The 24,730-nt window shown below is 42.7% G+C and overlaps 2 protein-coding genes and 1 non-coding gene across 11 annotated transcripts in view; 2 read left to right on the top strand and 1 right to left on the bottom strand.

The window, feature by feature from the left end:
* The first annotated feature begins 2,568 nt into the window (after nt 1–2,568).
* On the top strand, nt 2,569–10,890 carry LOC143109937 (cholesterol 24-hydroxylase-like). The gene is made up of 15 exons (XM_076272736.1): nt 2,569–2,796; nt 2,922–3,002; nt 3,758–3,839; nt 3,912–3,985; nt 5,466–5,552; nt 5,798–5,936; nt 6,253–6,366; nt 7,280–7,436; nt 7,682–7,747; nt 7,842–7,914; nt 8,009–8,093; nt 8,689–8,799; nt 9,092–9,180; nt 9,275–9,341; nt 9,639–10,890. Exons 1-15 carry the CDS (start codon nt 2,648–2,650, stop codon nt 9,783–9,785), a joined length of 1,521 nt encoding a protein of 506 aa, XP_076128851.1. The 5' UTR covers nt 2,569–2,647; the 3' UTR covers nt 9,786–10,890.
* Nucleotides 10,891–11,221: 331 nt separating this feature from the next.
* Nucleotides 11,222–11,294, bottom strand: trnat-ugu (transfer RNA threonine (anticodon UGU)). Its single transcript has one exon. It is a non-coding gene; the product is annotated as a tRNA-Thr (tRNA).
* Nucleotides 11,295–12,449: 1,155 nt separating this feature from the next.
* Nucleotides 12,450–24,730, top strand: part of ccdc85cb (coiled-coil domain containing 85C, b) — a 36,939-nt gene continuing 24,658 nt past the window's right edge. For 8 of the 9 annotated variants that reach the window (XM_076272745.1, XM_076272744.1, XM_076272742.1 and 5 more), the window contains exon 1: nt 12,454–14,012. In XM_076272745.1, the coding sequence (XP_076128860.1) occupies nt 13,304–14,012 (709 nt within the window). In that variant the 5' untranslated portion in view covers nt 12,454–13,303. Of the gene's footprint in view, nt 14,013–24,730 lie in introns of all 9 variants that reach the window. The other variant, XM_076272746.1, reaches the window with a different exon arrangement.

Genomic DNA, 24,730 nt, shown 5'->3' with positions numbered 1-24,730 from the left:
TACAGAGCTTGCAATGTTTCGGACTGTCTTCGCGACCTAATTGCATTTTAAAGTAGGCTATGCATGCAGAACATATGTTATTTCAGAAGTGAAAGCATGGCTTTTGTTGTGGATTTGTTTTTCACCTTGACGAGGAGTTACTCTAAAGATCACTCATGACAACGTAGCCGGCTGATTCGGCTGACTCGCACTCATAACAACCTAACCGGCCCGCCCAGCTGATTAGACTGACCCGGGTAGATAGGCTACTCAAGCAGCTCCATGAGCGTGCAGTGCACGACCTAATTGCATTTTAATATACTACATCTATACACCAAATCGAATTATGTCTAGGCTACATGCAGAACATTGAATGTTATTTCAGAAGTGAAAGAAATGGCTTTTGTTGTGGAATTGCTTTTCACCTCGAGGAGGAGCTACTCGCTCTCGCAGATCCACTCATGACAACGTAGCCGGCTGATTCGACTGACTCGTACTCAACATAGCCTAACCGGCCGGCTGATCCGACTAACCCGGATTGCTACTCAGCCGCTCCAATCTGAGTCCCATGGTCTGTGAGTCTGCAATGTTTCCGGCTCTGCGGGAAGTTAACCAGTTATCTCGGACTGCCTGCTCACTCAGTTGCAGTTGATTTGTGGAGTTGCGGTTGCCTACGAAATTGTTACATTTTTGGCAGATGATGACTAGGGCTAGGAGGCTAGCTAATGTTGCAAGAGGTTTGTGTGGCCCTGTTTATCGTTTTAGATTGAATTGTAGTAGGACTCAACTGATCCGAGTTAATGATACTAGAGACTCGCGACTCATGGGTTAATTTAAAGACATGGGTGAAAGATCCGAGTGAGTCACGACTCGAACACCTTTAGTTTGTTGGGGGGTGGGGGCAGGGACTCCACAGCGCACCCTTATGTCATTGAGTCTTGTGCTGAGCAAGTAGTCAGTGTTGCCAACTCAGGGGCTTTGTCGCCATATCTAGCAAGATTTCAGACCCCCCCAGCGACTTTTTAAAAAGCGACTAGCGACAAATCTAGCTACTTTTTCTGGCGTTCTTGGAGACTTTGGAGACTCTGATGTGATGTACCGTCCCTTTTTACTCTTCTGAGTGAGCAGTGAGTTCGGCTGTGCTGTGAGTCTCATGCCTGTTTCGTTTGTGAATTGCATCGCGTTCGCCCAAAGCGTTGCCCCATGATTATAAAAGTAATGACTGGCCTATGTAGTAGCCTATCAGCCCATGTTATTACACGGAAGTAGATGTTCTATAGATCTAACAGCTCAGACAACGTTATTGGAAGGTGCAGCAACTTCGGGTGAGATTACAACCAGAGCCAACGAGACGAGAGCAATGACATGATTACAGGGAAAAAGGGGCACGCTTGCCAGTTGCCAGCATCGTTCAACAACCACATTGAACAAAGGAAATAGCCTAGGCTACAACTGCATTCACAAGCAAATCAGATAGTTCAAAATCGACAATACAAGTTAGAGAAACCTATAGCATTCGTTGATGTAGGCTCATTGTCAATGCAGGACAGACTGTCGGCTGAGGGGGAAAAACGATGTGATGACGTAATTTATATGCAAATTATTGCATGATGTCATCTAGCGACTTTTGGAGCTGGCTTTAGCTACTTTCCATTGGAAATAGTTGGCAACACTGCAAGTAGTTTCATTCACACAAGTTAGTAGGCATGTGGACAACGAATGGGTTGGGGGGTCATGTTCGTCTTCTCCTGGTCCCTAAAATGACGCCAGGATATTTCTAAAAGTTTGTGCTTTTGACCGTTCGTGCCCTGAAAGGCAAGTCTTTCACATTCATATTCGATTACATCTGCCAAGAATGATATAGAGCTGACACATTGAGTAACGAGTAAATGAGTAGCCTAATGAGTAAATTTGCTCTACCTTATTCCCTACCAAATAAAACCTTATAGTGGCGTGGACAGGGAATGACTGCTAATGTGTTGAATCTTCACCTAAATAAAGTAAGGGTTTAACAGTCAAAACAAATGTTTATCCGTGAAATTTGTTCACAATATGAAAGTGTAGACTGTATACTGTCGAATTATGCGAAAACATGAAATTCGACATTTTAAGCTGTACGTTTGTTTATTGTGGATTTTCTCAAAATAGCTACGTGCGCAAAACAACTGGTTTCGCCTTGCAGGGTCACATTATAAGTTAGATTCCGAAATGTCACGGGGTTGCGGAATCGCAGGTGCTCGGGCCCGCCATCGCCTCTTGCGGCTATATTAAAACTGTATTTCAAATAGCAACATTAACAGTTAGTCAACACAAACACCAGTAGGCTATTTTAATTTTGTTGGTTTTCCTAAAATGCACTACAGAACTTTCTGAAACTCCTACAATGTTAGTGCATTACTGTTTTTGTTTTGCTACATCAACTTAGTCGCTTATGAAGGTTTTTGTCTGATGCATAATTCACCTTTTTCATCTTTTTAATACTCTTTCACGTGGTTGTAGCCCTACATACGTGGAATTTCATTCACAGTCTTTGTCTAAGTAGGCCTACCTTTGGTATAGATATCTATCTGTTGTTACACAACTGACAGAATGGTTTTAGTCTACAGTATCTGTAGGCTATGACTGGTTGGCTCACTAGGGTAGAGGCTGCACTACACGTCAAGAGAAAATGACTCTTATTCTCAAACTTACCGGATGGGTTGGAAATGTGTTATTACTACTACTTGCAGTTCTTTTTATAGCATTTGTTTGCTACTTACTTTACATAAAACATGTTCATCGAAAGTACGATCATATCCCAGGACCACCAAGAGATAAGTAAGTGACGCATTTCACATTTAGCCTACAAAGAAGTAGAGCCTAATAGCCTAACATTACATCTATTTACGTGGAAGACCGCAGTTCTAGGTTCTTGTGTTGATATGTTTCTGATTTCTTTACAGCTTCCTACTTGGACATTTGCCAACTATATTGGCAGAGACCAGAACCCCTGGCCGTCATATCAATCAAAGATTTTTAGAATGGTAAGCGCAAATGTAATGGTCAAACTTGCACATTCGGCTTTTGTGTGTGTGTACGTCTTATTCTTTTTTTCTTGACGTGTTAACTGCTAAGCTACCCGCTTACAACATTTCGTCAGACTTTGGCATTGTTTTAAAGTGCAATGAGGACAGTTCCGACGCTGGTATCTATTGCCTACTGCAGGTCTACAACGTTGTAGGCTAAATGTCAAACGTTGTAGGCCTACTGTCAAACGTTTAGACCTATAGTTGTGCACTATTTCAACCTTTTTGCCCCTAACACCTTCCTGTGTCCAAGGAAATATCCCAAGGTGACGTAATAATCTGTCTGCATGTCATCATGTGCCATGTAACCTAACTCTCATGTCCAGTGCAATTAGTCAAGCTCTATAAGATCTCTTAAAAACACATCATTTCCATTTCTGCATTCCCTTACATCCATAGACAGTCCAATGGGCATAGTCGTTCAATGTGAACCTAATTGTATTAGGCAATGCACGCTACTTGACCAATTATTCAGGGTATTGTGACATTCTGTAAGCATTCAACCATTCTGGAATGAGTCTCATTTATTAATACTTCTGTTTATAACAGAGTTTGAAAACTGAAAGGTGCCACAATTCCTTAAAATTATTGTCAAATATTGCCTAACTCATTAATTCTAAATAGACATGTGGGTAGTCTGAACGGAATCTGAATGGAAATGGCATCTAGCTGTCTAACCCTAATCATGTGTTCTACTTATCTTAATGTTGTAGGACTGACAAGTATGGCCCTGTTTGCAGAGTGAACAGCCTGCATAGTGTATTTTTCATTGTTTCTTGTCCTGAGGCAACCAAGGTAACAAACATTTTCTCATAGCACATGTCTCCAGAAAACAGACTTTAACTGTTAAACTTTCTATGCTCACAGGAATTCTTAATGTCACCGAAGTATCCCAAAGACCCTTTTGTGTACAAACGCCTTTTCTCCTTATTTGGTAGAAGGTAATGTATTGAAAAGTCTCATCATACTGTGCATATTCAAATACAGCCTGAAAAGCTAGTTCTTCACCTAAGGCCTGCCCACCTCACATTAGCCAGCTTCAGACCGTCGAGTCAGGCCAGGCTGACACAGGCTAAGGTCATTTGAAGGCCACCTGGGGGGTATTCCAAGTACGTGGTTTGGTGACAAACCTTGGTAAGTGAACTCAGAGTAAGTGGTTAACCTCCTAATAGAAGAGCTGTATGGCATTCTCCTAACAAAACAATGCCATAGGGCTCTTGTTATAGGAGGTTTACCACTACTCTGAGTTAACTTACCCAGGTTTGTCACTAAACCACGTACTTGAAATACCCCCTGGTCTACAAGCCTCATATCCCTGAGACCATTGCGTTCAGACAGTCAGGCTATTACACCTCAACACATCCCCGCTTTTGGTCGCCAATACCGCCCATTTTCAAACAGGATAAGCACATTAGCAGAAAGTCGCCTATCCCATGCATAGTTCTCAAAAGTATTCCACACTATTGATATAGCAGTTGACATCATAAAGCACACTGGCAGGAATAATTTAGCGGGACGCTTGCCTATGTTAGTTAGCTCATACTGTAAGTTCACTTTTTACTGCTACATGGCGACCTCTGGACATCTTTAACACGGACGTAACCGTTACCGCTATCCCTAAAAACTCCACACACAAGTTTTGTTTGACTCCCTAAACTACATTGACAATCCTCACCCACATTCACCATAAAGACTATTCACAGCCCATTGTTTTCAGTTCACGGCTTGCTCAAATGATATGCCACCACCATCTACGATTAACCATGTTAACACATGAGATTGATTTAATTAGGGCCTTATTTTAAACCTTTGGCTTGTTTAGTAGACTCTGACTCATACCGAAGGAAAAGGTTGTCATTTTTATTCAACCGTGTGGCCGTGGGTAGGCCCGCGAAAGGGCAGGCAGCGATGTAATCACTTAAACTACCTACGCATTTCTCTGCTTGACAAACCAATTGAGGCTATTTTCACATGGAGAGAGGAATCGACTTAGCCCAGCAACATACATAGCGAGATTGAACTCCACTGATATAACTCGATTTCAAGGCCAACTGCAGCAGAGTTCATTATACTCTAACAGTGTGGTGTAAACATGGGCAATGAGTTCATGCTATTTATTTGCATTACTCTATATATCTGCATAACTGACTGTCAGTACTCTCTTTCTGTGTCAATCTTGTTTAGTGTCATCCTCTGTTTGATGAAATGAAACAGTAAGATGTGTAGGAGACATTTCGGGCCTGTTTTCCAGAAGCCTAGTACAGACTAGAGGCTCTTTTTCAGTGGAGATCTTCAATGGAGTTCTCTTTTAGTTTTGGACTATTCCTAATCCATGTCTAGGAAACCATCCTTTACAGTTATTTCAACTGCTGTGGACCCTTTAGAATGCAATGGTAAACAATCTTAACTGCTCTCTGTTAGATTCCTTGGAAATGGCCTGGTGACCGCCATGAACCATGATATGTGGTACAAGCAGCGCAGAATCATGGATCCTGCATTTAGTAGTGTGTAAGTAGTACAATGTGAATCATTCACCCACTCGTTTAAAACAAATATCTACTGCAACTTGTGGTACAGCTAGTTCTGACAAATATTATGCCTATTGCTTGGGTATTGAACCCATCATGTTGATGACCATGGTGTCTAACAAGTTATTTTTCCAATCGACTGCATTGTAAGATTGCTTTATTTAGTGTAAATGATTCTGAACGGTTTGTTGAGCACTCTAAAATCTATGATGCCATGATATTTAGATACTTACGGGGTCTGATGTCTACGTTCAACGAGAGAGCGGAGCGCCTGATGACCAAACTGGATGAGTATGCTGAGAGCCAGCAGGCTGCACACATGCACAAGCTTGTCAACTCCTTCACCCTGGATGTGATCACAAAGGTCACTTACTGCCTCTTTTAGCCCTATGTGGAAAAAAATCTGTCCGACAGTTTGATATTTGATTAGTTAATATTTTACCTCTTGATTTAGTCCAATATCTTGATGTCAAGGAGTTTGAAATGATGGAGCACATTTACTCCAAACTAGTGTGCAGAATATCATCCAAAAATAACAGTGTTATTTACTAAATTAACAGTAAATTTACAAAATCTTACTTTGCTAACCTTCTTAGGTATGTAAACTAGATCAGGGTCTTTCACAGATTTTTCAGTACCATGTTTCAAACGTGTTATTGATTGTCATGATATCCATGAAGGTCGCTTTTGGAGTTGACTTAGACTTGCTCAACGTCATGGACTCCAAATTCCCCCAAGCCATCGAGTTATGTCTGAAGGGCATGGTGTATTACATCCGAGATCCAATCTTTCAGGTAAGATATCACAGTTGCATGGGAGAAACCAAGCAAGTAATATTTCCTGGCATTGCACAGCAAATTACATAGCTGTTGAAGACTTATGAAATTGCATTGTCACAAATAAATAAGTAAAGCAAATTCTGGACTATCGTTCTGGACCACCTGTACACGTGTTAGTAGGGACATGAAGAGCCCTTGGTAAAGGGAATTACAATAATCTGTGATGTAATAAAGGTGTGAATAACTTCCAAAATACATATCTTGTTATGGCAGAAAATCAAGCCCCGAGAGGCTGTAGGTTACACTGATTTTAGAACAGCTAGGGGGCATTGTGAGGCACAACGTGTTAGAGGTGATATTAATTTCAACAACATAAGACATTTGTTTGTCAAGGCAAAGCTCAGAATCAAGTATAACACCCAGGTATCTTCGCATGTGGCTTAATATAAGGGCTGAGGAGACCTAAAGTGTCTGCAAAAGACATTCTGGATTTGGAGGAAACAGTGGATAGATTGGTTTTTGTCATCTTTATTACAGCATCAAAGTAACAGTATTCAGTGTGGATCACTGTCTAGACCAGGGTTATTATAGTAAATGAAAACTAAGTATATAAGTATATATACTCCTCTTTTGATCCTGTGAAATTTGGTCTCTACATTTATCCCAATCCATGAATTAGTGAAACGCACTCAGCACACAGTGAACACACAGGGAGGTGAAGCACACTCTAATCTCGGCGCAGTGAGCTGTCTGCAACAACAGCGGCGCTCAGGGAGCAGTGAGGGGTTAGATGCCTTGCACAAGGGCACTTCAGCCGTTCCTACTGGTCGGGGCTCGAACCGCCAACCCTCCGGTTTCAAGTCTGAAGCACTAACCAGTAGGCCACGGCTGCCCCTAAAACTAAAACTTCTTTCAAATCTTCTTTCAGTATTGGTACAAGAACAGGCAGGTGGTGCGGGAGATCAGGGAAGCTGCACAGCTTCTCCGTGATACAGGAGCTGCCTGGATAAACGAGAGAAGAAGGGCTATACAGGCTGGAGACGATGTGCCTATGGACATTCTAACACAGATTCTCAAATCCGCAGGTAATTACAATTTGTGTACGTGTCACTATTAATATACTTTGTGTACGTGTCAGTATTAATATACTTTGTGTACATGTCAGTATTAATATACTTTGTGTACATATCAGTGTTCATATACTGAGTATGCTGCAACTTCAACTGGCCCAGCACATTCGTATTAGTGTGTGAGAATTTAAAAAGATAAAATGTTGTTTTTAAGGGCTGGCTATGCAACAACCTGTCTTAACTTTGTTTTATTTTCACAGAGGAAAACAAAGATGATGATGATGAAGAAATCATGCTCGACAACTTTGTCACATTTTTCATAGCAGGTGACTATCGTGTTACATTGAAAATAAATTTAATTGAGCAATATAATCACCCATGTTTCTATGCATCAATCAGCTGATTATTGTGTATATTAAGGCCAAGAAACAACGGCTAATCAGCTGTCATTTGCCATCATGGAACTTGGAAGACATCCTGAGATATTACAGAGGTATGAAGGTGTTATAAGTAAGCTCATACATAATACAAAGGTAACTAATGGTTTTAAAAGTGTTAAAGACACTAATAAATGTGCTCCCCACCAGGCTGAAGGAGGAAGTGGATGAAGTCCTTGGGATGAAACAGGAAATCAGCTATGAGGACCTAGGAAATCTCACCTATTTAACCCAGGTCATTTACACTATACCTGTTGGGATGACATAATACATTATATTTTAGCTGGGATGACAGTATACAGATTCCAAGAAACAGTTGTCAACTAAGAATTAAATAGGTCTATCTAACATGACCACAAATGTGTAATTGCACAAAATTATATAAAATCATGATTTGTTGCAAAATATTAATATTATTTTAAAAGAGTATTCTGTTAATTCTATTTAGTGTGTTAAATTTATTGCTATTTCTTACATTTTTAAGTAATTTGCCTTCACTATAAACTGTTAATTTTAATGCTTAATATAATGTTTATTGATATCATTGTATTACACTTTGGACGAAAGCGTATGTTAGAACCAGAAACATAAACATAATTATCATAAATTATTATTCATAGATTATTATTTGAGTCTGGATTATCATGAACTTGGACCTTGTTGGCTAGCTGCTAAATTCTCAACTCTTTTGTCTAATCACACTGTTTTAATTCACTCTACTTCTTGGTCTACTGATCATAATACTGCTAAGACTCTTGCCACCTTTTGTCATTTTTGCTTGGAGATGTCTAAATGATAAGTTCTGAAGATATGTCTGTAAATGTCCATAGGTCCTGAAAGAGACTCTGAGGTTATACCCAACTGCTCCTGGCACCTCTCGCTGGCTGGTAGAGGACACGGTCATTAATGGCATTAAGGTCCCAGCAGGATGTAGTGTTATAGTGAGTGTCAAGTTCTTATTGCCATCTTGAAACATTCTTTGGCATGGATTCAGCTTCAGTCTTAGACTGAGAGACCATTGAAAGTTTCATTGAAAGTCACAAATTAGAAATTCATTGAATGCCTCGATGGAAACCTCTTTGAAAATTCTCACAAAGGTTTTATTGAAAGTCTTAAATGGAAGTCTCAGTGAAAGTCAGAGTTGATAGTCCAATTACACCATCCTGAATGATTTTATATGACAGACTTGTTTTGTAACCGATGTTTTGTAACATTTTCATCTTGTTTTTGTAGTTAAGTTCGTATGTGAGTTCAAGGTTGGACAAATTCTTCAAAGATCCAGAGAGATTCGATCCAGAGAGATTTAACTTGAATGCTCCCAAGTAAGAACTCGGTGTAGTTTATAATTGAATACACAATAAACTTTGAAGCAAACTTTAGAAACTAAACAAATTATTTTGTACTTTATTCTCCAAGGCCTTATTTTTGCTACTATCCCTTTGCTTTGGGTCCACGGTCCTGCCTCGGGCAAAATTTTTCCCAGGTGAAACACACACACACTTCAAAGTCACGTTACATAATAAATATCAACAGTCAATCAGTGTACACAGTTGTATACAAGTGTATACTACTGTCTACAATGCACTATATATCCTGTCCTGTCTGTGCACCACCTGTCTATACTTTGTATATCACATCACACTTTTCTGATTTTTTGCACTTCTGGTTAGACACAAACTGCATGTTGTTGTCTTTGTACTTGTACTCTGCACAATGACAATAAAGGTACCGGTGGTAACCTAATATAATCTAATCTAATAAATTCCATGTTTGTGTACAGATGGAGGCAAAGGTCGCATTGGCTAAACTGCTGCAGAGATTTGACTTCAGCCTGGTGCCCGGGCAGTCTTTTGCCATTCTGGACACTGGGACACTGCGACCGGAGGGCGGGGTGATATGCACCATCAAACACTGCGGCAGTGCATGACCCTCCAAGCCTGGACAAACACTGTCTTGACAGACTGGCAGGCTGTTGTGGAATTATTATATATATATAGATAGATAGATAGATACTTTATTAATAGATAGATAGATAGATAGATAGATAGATAGATAGATAGATAGATACTTTATTAATCCCCAAGGGGAAATTCAAGATACATATAATTTTATATGTATTCAAGATATATATAATTTTTAATAGATTGACACATACAATGATATATTTAATTATTGAAATATTTATTAACCAATAAATTGACACATAATATGAAAGCTAGATTGATGATATGTGTAATTAAAGATGTAGAAATGTAATATACAATGTAAAATAAATGTAGGCCTAATTAAAGATGGCTATGTCACAAACTCCTCCATATGTGATACACTAACACTTCTGAATATAACTCTTATTAATCAACCATCTTTCTATGCATTTTTATGTGGGGGGTACTTTTATCTAGTTTAGAGATTTTTTTTAATGGCATTTGATCATTGAGAGTTGATTTGATTATTGATCATTAAGAGTTACCAGCCAAGTCTTCATGTTTTCATTTCCTGTATTGGGCACTTAGTTCTTGAATGTTTTATGCCTGAATTAATTTATGAGACTGAACAATTTAACTGAATTACCCAATTAAACTTAAAAGTACACTATGCAAGATTTTCACCTTTATGAAGCCAATTTGATGGTTAACAAACGTGTAATAGGCGAATCGTTCACCTAGCATAGCTATACAGCATAGAGGTAGCGATTCGCTACCGAGAAAACCAGTCATGCAACTTCAAGAAAGGCAGCCCGACAAATCTCGTGAGAATCTTGAAACATTACCTTGTCAGTAGATAGCTCTTTGGAGATCTGCTCTGTTGGTAATCCTTCACCTCCACAGCAAAAGCATTTTCATTGTGTACAGGGGGGATAAGTCACAAGAAGTTTGCTTTTTACAACAGCAGAGTAAAATATAAATATATACAGACTCTAGAGGGAGCTCTACAGTCGCCAAAAATACCTAAACCTGCATAGTGTACCTTTAATAATATGTCTACAGTATGTCTATATTTAAAATCGTAATAAAATATATTTACAAAAAACATTTCAGATTGATTTTCTTGTTTTCGTATAGCTGTATTCTTAACTGTGTTCCTATTACAGCTGTGATTGTCTTTGGATATATAATAGACAATGTCAAATCCACAAGTGAATGGGCCTAACACTGAAACTTCACCAGTGTCATTATGTTTCAAATCAGATAAGGCGAGCAACAGCGATTCATATCCTCCCTGCTCCTTGCCCTGATGTCAGTTTGCCTATGGGTTACCAGCTAGCCACTATCTGAAATCAGTCTGTCGCTGCTGCACATTCACTGTGCAGTCATACCACTGTAAGTTTATAGTTCAATTTTCACTAGTGAAAAAGCTGTAAACAGGCCCCAGCGAGGATCGAACTCGCGACCCCTGGTTTACAAGACCAGTGCTCTAACCACTGAGCTATGGAGCCAGTCAGTCCGCCCTAGTGGTATGTTTTGGAATTAAAACTGTAACTAATACTGCTAATTTATGACATTCTTACGAGTCTTAGTTTCATTTTCAAGTGTGTATAAATTACTATTAGTAAAATGCAATGATAAATCGGGATGTTTAAATTTCTGATCGAGATTGTGAAAATCCGTAGCCTAATGTAAAAAGAACTGTCAGCTGTTTCAGAAGACCGATTCAACAACAATGTAAATCTCACCAATGCCCACTAGATGGGGGTGTTCTCAAGGGGTTTTTAATTTCATCAACACCTCGAAATAGGCCTACAGCAAAAAAACAAAAACAAATTGAGAGTTTGTTGATATCTTCATACCTAAGGATAAATTCATGCAGAGTTTACTGAATTTAGCTTTTAACCAGCAAAATGTTGTATGATATATATATTTAGGATATTCTTAACTGACGAGTCGTGGGGGGAACTTACGTGGTGGACATAGTTAAGCCCATCATTATTTATGCTAAATTTGGGCTTGACCAAGAAAAAACAGAAATACATTTTCTTTTTTTATTATTTATATCTTGAATTGTCTTTTGTCTCATGCATATGCCAATTTGGCATGGCTAATAATAATATTGGCTGAACTGTACCATATCGTAGACTTTTATACATGGAAGTCATTAATTGCATTATCGTTATGTCTTGATGAAATGTTCCAGTTAGGATTTCATAGTTTTAATGTTTTTTTCTTCTAGTTACCAGGTTAGTTTGTAGGCCTACATGGAAACAAATTTCAGTTCAGTGAATGTATACTGTGAATCTTCCCTCAGTTGGCTTTATCATTAAAACACCTAAGATCTACTTCTTAAGCCAGCCGTCCACAGTTTTCATGGAACACCATGCCTATATCTCCAAATTCTAAGATCACTACAATCTCTCAGAAGAGGAAGGAAAGGATTCAGTTGTCAGTGCATACTACCTAATCCACATATAGGCTATATCCCAGTAAAGATTAAACATGGTTATATACTGTTCTATAAAGATAACTGTTAAGACATAACCTACCTGTTGGAACACATTATTATATTCATTACTTCTGCACTAATTGGTTAGAGAGCAGGTGTACTTTTCAGTCACTTTTTGCCTACTGGCCCTTTAAGAAAGCAGCGCCAAGCGAAGGATAGGCTTGACCATACTTTTCATCTGAGTACCTGCTCAGACTCTTTTCCCTTCGTCTTGATTGGCCGTCTTGGCCAAAATCCTCTTGAATGATTTCAAACCAATCCTTTGGAAGCGGGGGAGGACTGCGCTAATTCCTAACCGGGAAAGGATTCAATCCCCCTACGTTTACCCCTCACGGAGGAGAAGCCTGAAGGCTGCTTGAGCGTGTATCGTCTTCGGAGCGTTCCCTTCTTGCCTGGAATGAACATGGCATTTTCAAAAGTGCAATCACATTGCGCCTTCGTGATTTAACGTTTACAGTGGGATACTCCAACGTGGATTTTACAAAAAAATATTTGCTGATTTCATGTCTGGTAAGCCTAGATATTTTAGAGCTACTGGCATCCTAGAATTATCTGCACATGCTACAGAGAATATCTCCACCACACAGTGACATTTGCTAACGTTGACGTTAGGGCTCTTACAATGATGGAGCCAACGTTATGACTCGAAAACCCTTATTTTTACGTTAAGATCTCGAGCGTTTTAACTAGTTATTGTTTTATGATATAATCATAAAATATCGCAATATAGACCAACAAACTGTAGAGTGTTTTAAATTAGTTAACACAAGCAACATTCGACACGGCTGGCTGGACGTGGGTGGGAGGGAACGGTTGATACGGGTGAAAGTCGTCAATCAAGATCATAGATTCCGTGGAGTTGTAACTTGGTTAGTGTGATCTGATGATTTTGAGTGAAACTGTGCAACAGATTAGCATGTATTTGCATTCCATTACAATGACTCAGTTGAGGCTCGGATAACTGTTCTAACGCGGACCGTGGAAATAAATATTAGCCTACCCGAGGATATGGCGAAAAATTGCACTGACGGACTGAGGGATGACCTTAGTAAGGTTTCAGACGAGGAACTATTAAGATGCAGCAAGGAGGATCTGGTCAAAAGACTGAGAAAGGTGGACAGCGAGAAAATGAACTTAATGATAGAACACGGCAACATGATGAAAGATGTCAATCGTCGGCTGCAGGTGCATTTGCACGAGATTCGAAATCTGAAAGAGATCAACCAGAAACTTCAGGATGACAACCACGAGCTCCGGGAGCTCTGCTGTTTCTTGGACGATGACAGGCAGAAGGGCAAGAAACTGTCACGGGAGTGGCAGCGCTTTGGCAGGTACACGGCGAGCGCCATGTGGAAAGAGGTGGGCCTGTACCAGCAAAAGCTCAAGGAGCTCGAGGTCAGCCAAGAGAGCATGGTGCGTGAGAATTCGGACTTGAAAGAAATCATCCTCATGCTGGACGAGGAGAGGAATGGAGCGGGGTCACGAAGCTCCATCGACAGCCAGTCGAGCTTGACCAACCTGAATGGGGGGACGAACAACGTTCGAGACGTGGGAGACGGGAGCAGCACCTCCAGCACGGGAAGTGCAGGCAGTCCGGACCACCACCACAATCACGCACACAAAACTGGGGAGACCAAAGTGGGGACGACCATAAGGAGGTCTATGGATGACCTCTCGGCTCCACATCACCACAGAAGTATTCCTAATGGTCTCAATGGTAAGTAACACACCAAATCACTCTCATTGCCTTCTCCTCAAACTTGTAAGCATCTTGAGGTCACTGATGCCAAACAATGTTACTCACGTTAACAAGTGGTATTATCTGGCCTACCTTCTTGAAACGCCCCCTCACCGAAACCTACATTTTAGCTGGTTCCTAGGCCATCCGGTTTTGCCCTTCCCATAAAGTTGGTCTCTTTAGCTTTTGGTTTACATCCATGCAATTCCTTCAGGTCAGAGTCTTTGTCAGCGTTCTAACCACATTTCTGAATTTATAATTTATCAGTTGTGCCATTAGAAATGTGATGGTGTAAAAATGCCCACCAAGATTTTCTCCATTTTCATCATGTGCACCATGCAGAGATAAAAGCAGAATGTGAGCAAACGGGTTCAATCGACCCGGCCTCCTGCTGTTCTAAGAACACTAGTTCAGTAGTGCCGTCTTGCAGACAAATGTAGTGCACTTTACTCTAACTATAAACCCAGTAGGCTATTGTTCTCCTAATTTGGTTGTTAATATTGGCTGTTTCATTGTCTATGAGGTGTCCCATGAGACAGCTTGTGTTTAAGTTCAATTAGTTACAATTCAGCTGTCTTCTTATTAGGATTACAGATTACACCAAACGTGCATACATTTCAGTGACACATAAAACCTATACAGGCCGACGCATGGATTTAGGTCACTTAGTATCATGCAACATTAAAGAGGGGCTTATCTTAATTGTATTTGGAGGGGATTGTGCAAATTGTTTTTTTTTGTTGCGCTGATGCTCATTGCAGTGCACCCTCTATCCATGTAGTGGTTTAGATGGTGATGGCCTGTTTGAGGACCACAGTATGGTCCGTCTGGGCAGAGAGTTTGCTAAAACTTTGTAATGAAATGGAGGGATGCTAAGCCCGGCTTTAGGTTCTCTCTGGACTGCAATCACACTGCTGTCCATCCACGATGGATAAAAAAGAAATCTCTTTTTCTCGTGCAGCCTGCTCCCAAAAATCCCCCTTTTTTCCGGGAATGTGGCATGTACATCCAAGAGAGGAGATAAGTGAAGGCAACCCTGGTATGATTGTGTGTGTGTGTGTGTGTGTGTGTGTGTGGGTGGACTATGGAGGCAGCCCTTTGTCTCACATCTGTCATTAGCCGAGATTCCAAGAATCTTTGACATCTTAAACCCTTTCCCACCCTGTCCTTTTCCACCTCAGACAGATCTTATTATGTCATAGCACCACCAGCAGCTAAAAACTTCTGTGCCTGCACTGGCAGCAGCGCACTCACGCTCCCCCCCCCCCCCCCCCCCCCCCGGCCGGCCGGCCTGCCTCTTAGGAGGGGATTGTGGGTCACCCAGGCCCATCCTCGGCCATCTTAGAGCCGCTTTGATTCCTTTTGTTTTTTCCCTCTCGGTCTGGGCTCGCGTGTCTCTTCAGAAGCTCTACACACTGGCCTGGAAACCCACTTTCCACGATGGGTGGGAGACCAGCCCCCAGCTAGACCAATCAATGAGAGAGAGAGAGAGAGAGAGAGAGAGAGACTAATGGATAAGCCCAAGAGGGATACGATAGGTGTGTGTGTGTGTGGCCAGGGTCTGATGTGTGGTCTGTGTGTGGAGCCGGTTAACATTTTTACGGTCAGCGCGTGCAGATGTGGGGGCAGCTGGGTCGGGCAGCGGACGACCAGTCTCCCCTCAGCAGATACATGGGAAGAGCAACACTGCGGCGCTAAGTGCGTAGAGGCAGCCTGACACCAGTTTGGTGAATCGATGCTGTGTTGGATGGAAGACTCACAAGCTGTTGGTGTGTGGTTTAGAGAGAGAGAGAGAGAGAGAGATAAGAGAGAGAGAGAGAGAGAGAGATAAAGTAGTATGGTGTGGTGGGAAGCGAGGAAAAATAACTTGCAGACGCTCATCAGGTCCTCTGTTGGACCCCATAGCTAGAGTATGCAAGTCAGCTAAAATACACAGCTGTTCTCTTAGTATCCAGATGGTGTGCTTGTAATTACCACAAAGAGAGCATATTCCATCACTGGTTTAGCATCGCAGATATGTAAAAAAAAATAATAATATGAATATCTGATATGCATTTATTAATAATGTATTATATTATTTCTGATATTGCAGGGTCTTATCGGTGTTGCTGATATGACAACTTTAATCAACTGTCTCATTGCTTAAATGAAAAGGCCCTAAATGGACTCTTGGCAGCCAACCTCTGAAATGTCTAGCTTATGTTTTCTTCCTTTGCTGTCTGTATTTTTTGACTAACAGCTCATAAATGTTTACTGGGCAACGGAGCATATAAATTAAGCTTATGTAAGTTCACTGAAAATCCTGTCCGTCACTGTGAAAACTGCAGTCATATATTCCAGAGGCGCATCAGCCAAGTTGGGTTTTAATGTTTTGACCAGGCTGCATAATAACACGCACAGCATGTGTGCACTTGGGCCAGGGCTGATAATCATGCATGGGTTCAGACACACAGACAGTGGAGTGCCCCTCCACCCTCATCTTACCCCCTTACATCACCCACCAACTGCCCCCCCCCCCCCCCCCCCCCCCCCTTCAAGACATATACACACACACACACACACACACGTACAAACACACTCACACGCACCCCACTCCTTGCATAACCCCATTGTACAAGTTCCCAGCAATAAAGGGAGGTGAATCAGGGACCCAAACAAAAGAGCTGAAAGGGGGTCTGTTGGCTGGGGTTGAGTTTCCAGGCCATGGGGGGTGGAGTGGGATGGAGGGGAACTGGGGTGGAGGAGGGTGGGGGTGCAGGGGGACTGGGGTGCAGCGTTACGGGTGGGGGTTTTGATTGCTGGAGCCCTGATGCGGCCTGCTGGTGGGGTAATTGGATTTCTTTGAGTGGGGATGTGGGAGTCCGGTGCAGAGTCATCACTGAGGGATAATACTGGGTGAGTGGACTGGGGAAGGCTGACCGGCTTCTTCTGTCATGAGAAGAGTCCAGCAATGGTGAGGAGAGGGGGGAGTTGCAGGAGATGGGGGTGGGGGGGAAGGGGGGTGCGGGTGCTCGTGTTGGTTTTATTCCAGAGGATCTGCTCTCAGCGCCTGTGTTCACTTACGGTTTGTTCGGGAGTCCGATTTCATGGCAGCGTCTTGCTTTAATGTAACACAGTCCCGGCCGCTCGCTCCCAACCCTGCAGAGAATCACTTCAACCGAATGTGAGGCCTGCAGTTTTGAACTGCACATGTGTGGACCTCATACCAGAGACAAAGGGAGTGTCTTTTTTTCCTCCTTTCCTTTGACCAGACATAGTGCTTTTGAACCTAACCCGCTCCCCAAATTAAACAAACTCCCTGACCTTATGTAGGATCCCCCCCCCCCCCCTTCATCTCTCACTCATTTACATGCTGATCATGGCCATGATGAATGAACGAGACCATCTCCTTCCCCTTTTTTTTGCCTGGAATATTGATTACATTATCCTTTCATCCCAGTTCACAGGCACAGGCCTATGCCTTCCCCAAAGTAAACATTTGCCTTTTAGCGCGGGGGCCCTATCTGTTCCTGCTGCCGCCGTGCTCAGAATGGGTCATTATGCTTAAGCTGGCCACAGATATGCTAATTGGAGGTGGTGCTGCTCTCTTGGCAGCTGGGTGACCCTGGGAGGGTTAATCCTACTCGCAGGGGTGAGAGACGGACTGACCTCTGTGACGGACGGTGTTTTGGAATGGGAGGAGGAGGAGGAGAAGGAGGAGGGGGGGCCTCATCATGGCTGTTGTGGTGTGGAGGATGATATGATACAGCGGGTGGAATCTGAGGTGTGTGTGCGTGTGTGTATGTGTGTGTAGGTTACACGTGAGAATGGTGGGTTGCAATGCAGTTGCTGGAAGATGTGGGGAGTTGTTTCAGAGTTGCCGGTAGGAGGAGCACATTTCTGGACAGGCAAGAACGTGTGAGCAATAAACTGCTTAGGAGGCCTATAGTGTAAAGTGTATGTGTGTGTGTAGTCTGTGGCCATCCATCTCAGTCCTTATTTCTCCCCTTGAAGAGAGACATTGACCAGTCTGGCAGGTCAATGAGACGGTCCAACCTGCTCTTCTGGTCCAACTGAGTGTCCTCAATGACTCACACGTTGTGAGCCGATGATTGATGTACATTCCAGAGACTAGGCCAAGTGTCAGTCACTGTTCTACCCCCTTAGCCTTAGTGAAGTTGCATACTTACATACAGACTTACTAACCCTTCCTCCATGGCCTCACCTTCTCCTCTGTTAGTGGGTTAACAGGGATGCACAACTGATACTGATATGCCTTCAGGGCACTAAGAACAACAACTATAATGGCAAAAAATATTGCTCCAGCTAATATGAATGATTGTTGTTATAGTTACAGTTTAGTTACACTTTATTGTTCCTGGTGTGAACAGATCTTTCCCCTTATTCTGTTCTGTTGAATCTCTGTGTGTGTGTGTGTGTGTGTGTGTGTGTGTGTGTGTGTGTGTGTGTCTGTGTGTGTGTGTGTGTGTGTGTGTGTGTGTGTGTGTGTGTGTGTGAGAGAGAGAGAGTTCCATCAGGGGGACTACTTTAGTGAGCGGGCATCCTCCCTAGGGAGCTTGGGATCTGATAACCGGTTTGTGACTCTGTGTAGCCAAGAGGAAAGCTCTGTGTTACCTATCAAGGCATTAGGATTCCCCAGGGCCCCCCAACCCTCCTCTTTCCCTTCCACTTGTTTTCAGTAGTGAATTCAATAATACTAGCATTCATCAATATATTACAAATGATTGTATTGATTTAAAACCATAGAGGTTAAACCTTCAACAATAATGAAAAAATATAAAAAGAATGAAAATAATGGTTATACATTAAAGTTCTCCATTCTATATAGTGAAATTGATATTCATATCATTCCCATGGTGGCCTATTAGATTGAATACCGACTGCAGACAAATGATTGAATGATTTTATTCAGTAGTATAAGTTTGATTTTCAGCATCAGAGGCAATTTGATACAGTAGTTTCCTACAAAATCATGACACTTGACTAAATCATGACACTTGACTAAAATCACTGATTTTCATCACAAATCCCTGATTTGTTTCTTGTGTATTGTTTGTCAGAAAGCCGGCAGGTCAGGAATTCCCACATTCCAGAACAGACTGGAGGAAGTGGAACTCATTGCGTATGAATAGGTGCTGAGGGAGAGAAAGAGAAAGAAAGGCGATGGGGGTGGGGCAGTTTTGACGGGAGTTTTCTGTCACTTTGAAACCTGCGGTTGGATCCTGTGCCCAGAGCCATCAGAGGCGCGTCTCCGACAGAATGAGGTTAAAGTCCCCATCAGCTGTGGGAGACGCAGTGGAGAGCGCAGTATGACACACAACCCAGCCCAACCTTAGACACAACATAGCTGACGGGGCTGCTCACAAGTGATGTGAAGCACAGCCTTTGTGTGAGTGTGTCTGTGTGTGTATGCATGTATGTGTGTGTGTATATGAGTGTGTGAAGTCCTTGGTCTCTGTGTAGGATATAAAGCGTCACATTGGTTCATTTGGCAGCAAAGTGTAGTGTTCTTTGAACACTCCTATTCAGCTTCTTATTGCCCCTACGCAATAAAAACTAAATCTGAGAAGAAGGAACTCTTGGAATGGCGATAATCTGCAGTGAATGAGGGTTAGGTTTGGAGAGAGAGAGAGAGAGATGTGGCGAAGTTTGGGGTGTCACGCTGGTCGCCACGGTAACAGCAGTGATGAGCCCTGGCAGTCTGGACTGCCCACTGGCTCCCCGGCTGGCTTGGGGAGCGTAGAGAGAGGTGGGGTCAGGCGGAGGGTGGAACTATGGGGAAAGGGAGTGTATGGTGGGGGTGGGGGTTGGCGTTACCCACCGAGCATGACATCACGTTAAAAGGGGTCACCAGTTTGCCTGTGACAGTTTCTGCTCGGACCACATGCTGGGAGCAGTGGAGTGGAGGGGAGGGAGGGAGACCCACCACCCCCACCCCACCCCCACTTTAGTGCTCGCGACCTCCGCTCTGTGACTTCCAGGACCAAGGGGAGTTTGAGCTGAATGGGTGTGGCTGCAGCCCTGCTGCTACAGCAACATTGTCCACTGATGCACTTTATCATGGCAACTCTCGAGAGCACTTTCTCATCTCATGCATGATGTCTTTATAAATGTGTAACTACAGCAGTGTAGTATTGTCAAGTGCTATTTCTTGACATATTCATTTGTTGTGCATGTGCTGTATACGAGGTAGAACTTCCAATGGAGTTAAAATGGTCTCTTGAAATCAGGGACATTTTATTTATGTATCTTTGGCTTAGTAAGACAAAAAAGTCAGATCGAGTCATATCCGTGCCATAATCCAGGGCTTGTTTGGCTATTATACTAATTTGATGAGCTGCACGGAACATTCTGGTAAAGCAGCATCGATTGTTGCAGTTCAATGCAACGCGGCATGCTGGAGCTTTTTGATGAGGTGGCCAAGGTGATGGTGGTACCCTGGCAGGGGTCTGGCCACGCGAGCATACCACCCTGTCAGCAATCCAATTCTGTTTACGCAAACTGTAGCCTGGGTCACCTTCAGGAAGCCCCAAAAAACACACACACAGCCAAAAGTCAAATGCGCTGTGTGTGCCCTTGATGCCCTCCCTGGCCAATAAAGATGTGACTCTGTGCCTGTCAGCTTTTTTCTCCTACTTCTCGCTTGCCGTCTTAAGCTGAAGTGCAAACGCTTCATTTTCTCCCATGGGGCTTGAGGCAACTTATCTCCATCAGGGCTTGTTCTCCCATCTCACGTCAGTGGATCCCTGCATTTGCTCTGTCCCCATCCATTCTACATGATACACTGGGTTGGCGGCTATGTGGGTAAACTATGCATGTAAGTATGTATGTAAAATATGTACCGGTACATGAAATATTAAAGGCATAATCTAGAGCTCTGGCGAAGAGGTTTGCGATCAACAGAACCATATGACGTGCTCCTTTTCATGCTCCTGACGTAATGTGTTGGTTGGCTGGGACAGCATTGTATGGCGCAGTCTGAGCCTCTTGGTGTTCCATTTCATTCAAGTTAAAGTTGGCTGATATTTATCAGATGCTTTATTCCAAAGCGACATGGACTTGCAGCAGCGGGACTCAAACCCGGGTCAGCTGACTGCCAGTCTGTGGCCTCCACCACACCGATGTTTACAGGGCTGCCACGGCACACACTCCGCACAAACAGTTTTCTAGGGGGCCTGACATGGGGTTTGACAAGGTCTGACCCAGCTTAAAGGGATGTCAGGAAAATGTTGCTGAATTTGACGAAAAGCTGTCTATAATGGATGTTAATCAAAGTCTGCGCCTTTTAAGCAAATGTTGCCAATGTCGTGCTGTGCTGTGCTTTTTAAAAATTTCTTTCAGCTGGATTCACAGGGAGAGCTGAATTGGGCATATTTGGGCACATTTCCAGCTAAGTGCTGTTCTCTCTTGCGTGCCAGGGCCCCCTGTTTGGAGCTCTGCATGACACCTGGTACCTCAGATGGGAACGGGCCACACTAGTGTCATCAGGTTCAGGCTCAGTGAGACACGAAATGTAGCTGTTTGTTGCGGAAAAAAAAACATCCAGCGTTCCGCTCCAAAAACCGCTGTCGCACGGAAAAAAGTGAAACATTTTCGAAACAAATCTAAGTGGGTCAGTTGAGGCAGTCATCTGGCATTGATTGTCCGTAACTTAAAAAGTGTTGCCTCACATTCAGGAAATGTTTTATTTTATTTATTTATTTTAGTTTCGTGTTCGGGTGGTTCGGTCACCTTAACTGGAATTTCCTCTCTCGCTCGCTCTCTCTCTCTCTCTTCTTTCCCCTCTGGGTGTGTTTTAGTTTGGCCTCACTTTTTGGGTGGTGTCAGGAAAGAGCTCGGCTCTCCGTTATTGATAACACATTTGCTGGGAGTTTGCTCTGGTCTTCACTTCTCCCATCTAGTGCTCTGTAAAGTGAGATTTCCTTGGCTGGAGTCCCTCTCTCTTTCTTCCTTTTTCTCTCTCTCTCATCCCCTCTTTCACTCTCACATACCCACAGTCTCTTTTCCTCTCTCTTAAATGTACACCATCTCCCCCTCTCTCTCTCTTTCTCTCTTTCACCCCCCCCCCCCCAGCCTGTCTGTGGGACAAGTTGGGGTGGAGGCCGTGCTCAGCCAGTGAACAGCAGACCATCTGTCCGACGCCATTGTTCCCAGGGACAAAGCTAAGGAGGGCTCTTTTTAAAAAAAAAAAAGCCAACCAGAAAATGCTCTGAAAGAAGCCTTCATTGGCCCTCAATACCAGGCCCCCCAATCTCAACCAGCCAACCAAGCCCGGGAAACTGTGCACTGGTCACTGAAATAAGCACGAGTGAAGACCACAGGGGTGAAAGAACATTTAAAAAGGGTTGTTGTTGGGGTCGCATGCTGGGGGGGGCGGGGGTGTTCTCTGCCATCTCACACTCACAACAGGAGACTGCTCTGCTGCCGGGCAGGGCTCGAGAGAAGATTAGGGGATGACTAGCAGTGGCCTCCCCACCGCTCAAACGGCCTGACCTCCGATATATCAATCCGCTATCTCTTTATCCCCCCCGCTTTACAGTTTTACAGGACATTTGGACCGGAGTGGGAGAGCACTATGAGCTCCAGTAAGTCATAAAACACAAATGAGAGCCATGGAAATGTCGGATCAAAGCGATAATCTCTGTGCATGGGACTGTCTGTGTGTGTGTGTGTGTGTGTGTGTGTGTGTTTTTGTGTTTGTGTGTGTGAGCGTCTTTGTGTATCCAGTCAAATTATATCTCTATCTTCTCAGCGAACAAACAACCATTGTGCCAATGGGGGAGTTCCCCTATAGCGCTCCTGTGTGCCATGCTAGTTGGCTGATAGTGCTTTTGTGTATGTTTAAATCAACCACCTTACACCATAAAGTGAAGCATGTTTTGTGGCTTCCATCATATACAATAGACCAGGGGTGGGCAACTACTTTCCCCAAGGGGCCACATGACAAACTGGGACTGTTGAGGAGGGCCGGACCCAAAATACCAAACTCAAGTCTGAACTCAATTCTGTTTAATTCTATTCTGTTCTTGTATAACATTAAGTAAATCATATGGTTTTGTTTACTAGTCGTAAGAACAGATGAATATGTGAGGGAGACAAAGGAAAAACAGCAATATTTAATCTATGTCCAGTATTTAATCCTCATTCTCGAAAAAGATTTTTTGACGTTGACATTTTTTTCAGTTTTCAAAGACTGATATAAAAAAAGTACTACAATATCTATATAATTAGGCTAGGTCATGAAAATGTGAAGGAGTCGGTACAACCGATAGGCCTGTGCCACCATTTCATCAACACTCAGCAATATTTCATCATTAAATCATTACCATCATTAAATTAACTCTATGCAGAATTAGACTATGAAAATGTGGAGCAGACAATAGTCATTAGTTAATCAACATGCACAAAGAAAACTATTTAAAAAATGTAGGCTATGTTTTTGCTTTAACTTTATGCACATAACTGTGATTGGTCAACTCCAGGCTTGGAATTTCACCATTCTGGGGGCAAGGCCACTTGGCCTTCAGTTGGGCATATTTGGTGGGGGGCAAAAGCCACATGTCAGGGCACCAAGGCCAAAGTTAACTATACAGTAGTAGGCTATAAAAATGATCAAAGTTGTATTTCGCCTATTCACTGCAGTAGACCTGCATCACTGTATGAAACATTACAAAAACATGAAACATGACACATTACATAGAACTGTAAATCATCTGATCATCTATTTACAGATCTAGGCTATATATAACATTTATTTTATATTTGGCCTGTTATGAAATCATGTATTGAACAATTTAAGCACAGCTCAACTTTAAGAAACTCAAATAGCCTAGATGCATGCTTAGCATTTTGTGATCATTAAGGCTACTTTCACAAACTCTTAGTCAGCTGTCCTCTGATTTACCAATATCTAGGCGATATCTGTAACATTTATTTTGTATTTGGCCCGTTATGAATTCATGTGGAATAATTTAAACACATTGTAAAACTGAAAGCCCAAATTTGGAGACATCCATGTATGTCGAACTTTACTGCAAATTCGAAACTGGATTACTCTGGAAGGCTAACTGTACAGGGGACTGCTTTACACCTTTGTGTTCGGTAAGGTCTCCTGTTTATTCTGATATATGGTTTGTCATGTGTTAAAAGAAGGGTTCGTAAAGTATTCCACCGAGATGAATGGGTAGGGAGATCATGGGACGCAAAACCTTCATTAGAATGTATGATTAAGTTGAATTATATTATTTACTTTTCTCGCGAACCGTTCAACACAGCAATTATCGGCTAACATCGTTTAAAAGCTGAGAAAAAGCTCTTTCATGTGATATTTGTGATGTCTGTGTGATGAATAGGCTACTTCGTGAGTAGTTCAACTGAGAATGGGTGAATTTGGACGCACTTTCTTTCTTGCGCGGTCACTTTCTCCACTGCGTAAAAGACTAAATTAATTTGCGCTGTGAATGCTAAGATTATTTTGACAGGCCACAGGCTAAATAAAAATCGCTATTAGTAGGACGCAAAGCAGAATATTGAAAAAAGGGGGCACCAAGGCCACCGTGGCCTGTAAACCTCTGATTTTCAAAGGGGCCTCACGGCCAACGCAAGGGGCTACGACGGCCATGGCCGTCGTGGCCGCCGTGAAATTCCTACCCTGGTCAACTCGCTCTGTGTGTTGAGCCGGCTGCTTCAAGCAACCT

This window comes from Alosa pseudoharengus, unplaced genomic scaffold (assembly GCF_046254945.1).
Source record: "Alosa pseudoharengus isolate Yale_2024_CS ecotype anadromous, Long Island Sound unplaced genomic scaffold, YU_APseudo_1.1 YU_APseudo_1.1_scf_7, whole genome shotgun sequence".
NCBI classification, from domain to species: domain Eukaryota; kingdom Metazoa; phylum Chordata; class Actinopteri; order Clupeiformes; family Clupeidae; genus Alosa; species Alosa pseudoharengus.
This window is presented reverse-complemented; position numbering and strand designations above follow the sequence as displayed.

What these genes read in the sequence shown, in the direction of transcription:
- LOC143109937 (XM_076272736.1), top strand. Translation starts at nt 2,648, where the DNA reads ATGACTCTTATTCTCAAACTTACCGGATGGGTTGGAAATGTGTTATTA. An exon ending in AATCAAAGATTTTTAGAATG is followed by an intron (nt 3,003 to 3,757) that starts GTAAGCGCAAAT and finishes TTAATGTTGTAG; the next exon opens with GACTGACAAGTATGGCCCTG. An exon ending in TGTCACATTTTTCATAGCAG is followed by an intron (nt 7,748 to 7,841) that starts GTGACTATCGTG and finishes GTGTATATTAAG; the next exon opens with GCCAAGAAACAACGGCTAAT.